The 7,434-nt window shown below is 60.1% G+C and overlaps 1 protein-coding gene across 1 annotated transcript; it reads left to right on the forward strand.

Moving 5' to 3' along the window:
* The first annotated feature begins 4,205 nt into the window (after positions 1–4,205).
* On the forward strand, positions 4,206–6,963 carry HES2 (hes family bHLH transcription factor 2). The gene is made up of 4 exons (XM_045803379.2): positions 4,206–4,335; positions 4,422–4,517; positions 4,790–4,889; positions 4,975–6,963. Exons 1-4 carry the CDS (start codon positions 4,291–4,293, stop codon positions 5,229–5,231), a joined length of 498 nt encoding a protein of 165 aa, XP_045659335.2. The 5' UTR covers positions 4,206–4,290; the 3' UTR covers positions 5,232–6,963.
* The last annotated feature ends 471 nt before the right edge of the window (positions 6,964–7,434 follow it).

Raw genomic sequence — 7,434 nt, forward strand, 5'->3', positions numbered from 1 at the left:
CGCTGTGCACAATTACCTCCAGGGCTCCAAGATGCCCCTAAACCAGAGCTGCTGTGTCTGCATGGCTTGGTGGGTTGCCACCCACTTCCAAAGGGCCAGAACAGCCTTGCTCCCTCCATGGGACCTGTGACAACTGGGCCTGGGACCCCTACCCAGTGGTTTGTGAACAAGGGGAGGGAGGTGTCTTTTTTTTTTTTTTTAAGATTTTATTTATTTATTTGACAGAGATAGAGACAGCCAGCGAGAGAGGGAACACAAGCAGGGGGAGTGGGAGAGGAAGAAGCAGGCTCATAGCAGAGGAGCCTGATGTGGGGCTCGATCCCATAACGCCAGGATCACACCCTGAGCTGAAGGCAGACGGTTAACCGCTGTGCCACCCAGGCGCCCCGAGGAGGTGTCTTATCCTGGAAGCCTCCATGCTTCAGCTAGATGCCCACTAGAGCTGCCCTTCTCTAGCACACCCAGTGGCAGGTGCACCGTGGGCCCTACACATGGCAGGGGTGCTGTGAAGACAAAGCTAAAACGGCTTGTCTTTGGTGCCCCTCCTCCGTGCCTCCTTGGTGACTAAAAATCCTTGCAATTCATGTTCTTCACTCCCAAGGTGGTTCCCCTGATCCTGGACACCCTCATGTATCACATGGTTTTGTCATTTGGGGGCCAGATGGGGGTGATGTGGCAGCAAGGCAGAGGAGACACCCCAAGCCTCTCCTTCCATGGATGGGTCGCCTGTGAGCAGCTGTCCTTGCTGACGTCCTCTCAGACTCCTCTCAGAACACTGCCCACACTCAGGCTGAGACCCAGGTCTTCCAGGCTCCCGGGGTCCACCAGGTCCTGCAGCAGCCCTAGAGAACCCAGGCCAACAAGAACACATTTACATATTTATGGAATCCCTACTGATCCCCAGACACTATGCTGTCTCACCTGCATGTGTGTGTGTGTGTGTGTGTGTGTGTGTGTGTTTGTATTTGAACCTAAACACAGAAGCATTTATTGTTAGAAAACACAAATCTTACTCTCAACTGGGTTTTAACATCAAGGCATGAGAGTGGAGATGCTACCTGGCCTCCAAAGGTCTTTGGCTCCCTCCAGTGCAGGGCTCAGTTGTACCAAGACCAGCTGCCTCTACCACTGTTCCCTTGTCCCAGAAGCGACAGTTCAAGTCCCTCCCTGTTACCCAACAGCTGGAGGGGACAGAGTATGACAGACTCTGGAATGCCATAAGCTGGATCCCCACCTTCTCTAAGCTTCAGGGAAACAGGAAAAAGTCCCAACAGTCAAAGTGCATTTTCTGCAAAAGCTGGAGGGAGGTATGTGACATTCCTTTTCTCAAAAAGCAAAACAAAATCAACCAGTTGGGTGAGTTGATGCTGCAGAAGTTTTGGAAGCAGCAGGGAGTCCCTGTAGGAACTGGTGGGCAGGGAGAACGCCCCAGGCACAGAAGTCCACATCAAAACCTCTGCTCAGAAGCGGGGAGGCAGAGGGGCCAAGCCAGTCCAAGAGGGGCTCCCTTCCCGGTTGCCTCAGGATTGTCTCTGGTCTCCAGTGTCAGGCTCCCAAGAGGCCTCAGTCCTCGGTCACGGGTGAGGGGGTGAGCTGCAGCTGAAAGTTCTCATTCCAGAAGACACTGATAAAAACAAGGCCACTCTGTGAGCCACTGACCTGTCTTGTTGCTGTGATTCCATGAGAGTTCTGTGAGGAGAACCAACCTGGAACTTTCTTGGTAGAGACAGCAAAGCTGATCAAATGCTTGGATTTGCTGTGGATCCCGGACAGGTCCTGAGGCTGCCTTCCTAACAGCAGGATCTGCTTTGGATGGATGACAAGATGGAGGTGTATTTACCTGGGATGGGGTTGTCATTTGTAGCGTGCCCACCCTGTCTGCCCCTCAGTTTCTGTGATGCGCGTTTCGTTAGCAGACAGAATGAGTGATGCAAATGGCCACAGCCAAAGGCAATAATTTCATCTTCACCTGCATATTTAATCTCCACGGCGACACTATGAGAGAGGTATAACCACTGTCCCCATTTTGCAGCTGGGGAAACTGAGGCACCAGGAGATTTGTTTGTTTCTATTTTTTAATGTATCTTGCCTGAGGTGACACAAATGCTTAGAGCACCTCCACTGTCTCCTCCAGATTTCAGCTCCATCCCCACCAGGAGGACTCCTCTCATCCCCCTGCTGGGCTCAGGCCATTCACCCACCCCATTCAGACCTCTCCCCCCACACACATTCAAGGGCAGGGACCAGGGGTGGAGTGTGTCCCCACTGTACCCTTCCCTAAAGCCTGCACCTCCACACTCTGCCCACTCAGCTCTCTTACCTGTTTCCCTGATTATAATACTTCCTCCAGTTAACCAGCAAAACCTCCAGAATCCTTTGGTTGAAGGGAAAGGTGGGACCACCTGGTCAAAGTCCTTCACAGCAATGGGAAAATGGAGAAGAAATTTAAAATTTGGAGTAACTGGCACCAAAAAGGGAGTTTGCTCCCCCAAACCCACTCTCCAGGGGTCCACAGGCATGGAGAGGGATGTTCTAGGAGGAATCTTTCTCCCCAGACCGGTCCCCCAGGAGCTAGCATCAGGGTCTCTCAGCAAAGAAGCAGACGTTGGTGTAGGGTGGTCTCATGGCCCAGAGCTGAGTCTGCCAGTGTGTGTGGTGAGGGGGAACACGTGAGGCATTAGTGATCCACTAAGTAATCCACGAAGTCCTTTTCGGAGCCCTTAAAGAATAATTCATTACCTTGGAGGAGGCTGGCCCATAGGTACTCTGGGCTCAATGATGCCAGGGGGACAGGGGCTCAGGCATTCCCAGGCCTTGCTGGGCCAAATGTGTTGAATGTTTTGTTCTCATAATTAGGACTGTTATGGGGGTTAATGGAGGTGAGGCCTAAAAGGCTCTTGGCATGCAGTATGTGGTCCATAAATGGTGGCCAGTTGGTGCTTTGAGTGCCGCAGACGGGGATGGGTGGCCTGAGCCCCGGTCACCCTGACTGCTCCGGGCCCCTTTCTAATAGCCATGTTGGTCGTCTCAGGCCCTGCTGGGGGTCATTGAGTAGGGGGACATGGAGCCAGCAGCGAGGGGGTAGCGCGGAGGCGGGGTTTGCGCGTACCAGTGGGGGGAACCCGTCCAGCACCCTGGACAGCGCCTATCGGCTCCGAGCCAGGTTACTACCTCTCCGCCAGTCTCGGTGGGTCCCGCCCACCATCCGCCCATAGGTCCGCCCCGCAGGCCGCAGTGCCAGCCGCGGGGCTGTCCGTTGCCCCGCCAGCCGGTTGGGGGAGGGCAGCCCCGAGCAGATGGGCGGGGGACGCCCAGCAGTTTGGTACAGCAACGGCCACGCGGCACGGAGGCGGGCCCGGCGGACCGCTGGGGCTGAGGCGGGCAGCGGGCAGCGGGCACCCAGGACCGCCCCGCTTCGCTCATCACGTGTGCTCCGACTGTCCCGAGGGTAGGAACCCGCAGCTGGAGCCAGTGAAAATGAAAATGAGCCCAGGGCTCCTGGATTGCCTCGTCTTCTCGGGGCGTCAGTTTATCCATCCAAAACTGAGCACAGGAGAACCCAATGATTCCTAACTTGATGAACCGCTGGAAGGTTCTATGGAGTGACTGGAGCCAGGGCACGCAGTTCAGCGACCAGCCAGTTCCCAGCGGCTAGGGCCTGAGCAAGTCGGCACTTTACTCCGGGCCTCGGTGTCCTCTTCCAGCTCGGCCCTTCTGTCCGCAGAGCTACTCGCGGGGGGAGTCCCTTCCCTTGGCTAGAAACCTACGTGGGGACTCACTGAGGCCCGGGCCTCGGCGGCTCTGCCGCCGCTGGCTCCCCGCCCCGGCGTAGGGCGGGGCTCAGAAGAGGCGCTGAGCTCCAAGGGCCGCGCTGGTACAGGAGGAACGACAGGCTGGGCAAGCTCAGGGCAGGCAAGGCTTCGATGGCGCCCACACACACCCCTGCAATTGCTGGGGTGCGCCCCCGGCCAGCGACCCCGCCGCAGATGCGTTGCGAAGGCCAGGAGCGGCACCCCGGGGGGCTCCGCCTTCCCTCTTCCGCCCCTACCCCTCGAAGGAACAAAGGCGGGAGGTGGGACCCGCAAGCAGCCAGACTCCGTGGGGAGGGATGGGGCGGGGCGGGCGACTCCGCCGCCTTAAAGCCGGGCGGCTGGCGTGGTGCGCACTCCTCCGGCGCCGGCTCCTGCAGCGCGGGGGACTTCCGCTCCGGCCTGGGTCTGCGCTCCGTGTCCGCTCGGGCACAGGTCTCCCACACTCCGGGCCCGCAGCGGCGCCGCTTCCCCGCCCAGCATGCGGCTGCCTCGGAGAGCCGGGGACCCGGCGGAGCTGCGCAAGGTAGGAGTTGCGGAGTGAGGGCTGAGCGGCCGGGGCGGGGACCCGGACGCGACCCGCGTAACCTCGGCCTCGGCGCCCGTCCGCAGAGCCTGAAGCCGCTGCTGGAGAAGCGCCGCCGCGCGCGTATCAACGCAAGCCTGAGGCAGCTCAAGGGGCTCATCCTGCCGCTGCTGGGCAGGGAGGTGGGTGCCGGGGCCCTCGGGGGCCGGGGTGGGGGCTCCGGGGCGCAGCGAGGGGAGGGCGGGTGGGCTGAGGGGCCCTTGCCCAAGGAGCCGGCGAGGGGGCTCCGCGCGGCTCCCGGGGCCGAGCCGGAGTGGGGCTGGCTGCGAGGAGCCTCCCCAACCCCGGCCTCAGATGTCTGACACCCAGGCAAGAGATCGGTGCTCACGGCAGTCTGCCAGAGATCTGTCTCGTTTGCCGTGTCTCTGCCCCTCTCACTCGTGGCCGGGCGCAGAGCTCCCACTACTCGAAGCTGGAGAAGGCGGACATCCTGGAAATGACCGTGCGCTTCCTGCAGGAGCTGCCTGCGTCCTCCTGCGCGGAGGCAGCGCCCGGTGAGTGACCCGCCCCACCCCAGCCCTGCCCCACGCCTGACGCCAGGCATCCCACCGCGCGCCTCACGCCACTCTCCGTCCGCAGCACCCTCGGACAGCTACGGTGAGGGCTACCGCGCCTGCCTGGCCCGTCTGGCGCGCCTGCTGCCCGCCTGCCGCGTCCTGGAGCCCGCCGTGAGCGCCCGCCTGCTGGAGCACCTGAGGCGGAGGGCGGCCGGCACCACCCCCGATTGCGGGCGCGATGGGGACTCCTGCGGCCCGCCCGCGCCTTCCTCGACGCCCCCGCCTGCGCCCGCGCCGCCTGCGCCTCCCCGCGGCCCCGTCCTCTGGAGGCCCTGGTAGCCCCCTCGCCAGTCCACGGACCCTGCTGATTGCAAGAGACCCGGAGCGCTGGGCAGACTGAGGAAACTCGTGGTGTCGGCTGCTGTTTCCGCCACGAGGGACCAGCTGGGCACCTACCACCAGGCTGGAACCTGGATGTTTGTGATCTGTGTGGCAGACTGAAGGCCTTGTGAACTCAGCTCGAGGAAATAGAGCAGCCCAACCTCTTGCATGCGTCTGGGCTGGAGAAGGGGGCCGCTGGCTGCTGGGGAAGGAAGGAGCTCCCCTCCTCAGCTGCTGCGAGTGGCTCTAGAACTGGGCCAGCTACGTGTGGGCAGCCCGCACACCTGTCCCAGCAATGGCAGCAGCCCAGGGCCTGGGCCAGGAGCTCACCTGAACCTGGTGCAGCCCTCTGTTCTGACTGAGCCTCCTTACAGCTCAGCTTGGGCACCTCTGGACACACCATAGCAGCGGCCTGAGGGGCTCTGCAGCCGGGCAGCCATCACCTCCACTCCTGGGCTCTCCTGGGCTCTCCTGTCCTGCGCTTGCATTGATAGGGACAGGGTGCAGCCAGGGCTCCGTGTTGCTGGGGGTGGAGGCATGGAAAGGGCCTTGGGAAGGACTTATTTCCCCAAGCATTCAGTCACCGCCTATGTATCGCGCACCAGTCTAGGGGGGCTTGGGGTGTGAGGAAGGGGTGGGATAAGAGGGACGGTGCCCTGTGGCCTCAAGGAAGCTTGAGTCAGTGCCAATGTGAGGTGAGCAGGCCTATGTCCTGGAGCGGCAGAAATCCCATCTACTTGCAGATAACAGCAAGTAAAGGAACAGGAAACACCTTTCTCCGTTTTCTCTTGCAAACTGCTCCCTGCTACTTGTCAGGACAGGTTACCATAAGTCACTTGTTCTTCAGATTTCTTGTCCCTCTGCCCGGAAGCAAGGGGAGTCTGAGGAGACTCAGGGAGGGGCCTGTGGCCCCCAGTCACAGGTGCCCAGGAGAAGTCAGGAGCACCTGAGGCCTGCGGGTCACGCTTCTCGTTCACGGTGTTCACTGAGCACTCGAGGGAGGTTGGGACTCCCAACTGTCCCCAGTCCAACATCCTGAGCAAGGGACCAGGGCACTAGAGACAAGAGGAGCTGCCGTGGTGGGGGTGTTCACTCCATCCAGCTATGCCACAAAAACCCCTAGTGACCTGGGCACTGATTTGGGCGGCCAGAGGTGGGAAGCTGTGGGCGTTATCCAAGGATCAATGTTAAGACAGCAGGGGAGCCCCCAGCCAGGTGTGCTGTCCTGCGTCCTCTCAGGTCCAGCTGCTGGTGTAGGCTCCTGGAGGGCAGGGCTGGGGCTGAGCCTACCTCTGTGTCCCCAGGGAACTCAGCACATGGTGGCGGATATCATGAGCTAATGAACAGGTGATGTCGCTGGACCACAGCTGAACTGAACCCTTTTGCCTCAACTCCCACCCCCAGTCCCTAATGTCCCTTTGAATATCTGTTCCACCAAAGCCTGTGTACTCTGGGGACAAATGTGGGGGAGGGTGTGGAGAGCAGAGAGAGCAGTGTCTGCTTGCTTCCCCTGTTCCTGAGAGTGGGAGCCTGCTCCCCCGAGCTGCTGGGAGCAAGTGGAGGAGGGGCAGGTAACCCACAAGCCCACACCCACCACATAATGTCAAGTTTCCTCATTGGGTCAAGGACTCGGCATTGGGCACACCCTGAGCAGACTCCTTTTTCCTAATAAATAAGAGCTTTCCAAACAGCTTTGAACTCCGTAAGAACTGATCAACCTTAGGCCCCTTTCCTCCGCTGGGTCCTATTTGCCACTTCTGGCTTCCGAGCCCCTGATTCCAATCAAGCTATAATACAAGCAGTCAGGGAGGATGGGACTGTAGACAGGCCAGTGACTCACAGGCTCAGATGTTCCCGGGAAACCTGAACCAGGCGGCCCGCCGGGCCCTGGCAGGGAGCTGAGGCATGACCAGGTGGGTGAGGTTCTGGGCCCACGGCGAGAAGCTGGTTTCCCAGCAGGGATGGGCAAGAGTTGCCCAGAAGGTCTAAGCTGGGCTTATGAAATAGGGAGAACAACGGCCTCCTCTACCGGATGCCTGCAGGCACCTCCCCAGGTGTTCCAGAAGGTAAGCACAGCAGGCTTTTTCAATGTGGGCGGGAAGCCGCCTCACTCAGGGGCATTTTGTGAGCTTTAACAAGGCCCACATCGTGCCCACTGGTC

The sequence above is a fragment of the Ursus americanus genome, chromosome 33 (genome assembly GCF_024610735.1).
Source record: "Ursus americanus isolate L20-20 chromosome 33, mUrsAme1.1.p, whole genome shotgun sequence".
Classification (NCBI taxonomy): Eukaryota; Metazoa; Chordata; class Mammalia; order Carnivora; family Ursidae; genus Ursus; species Ursus americanus.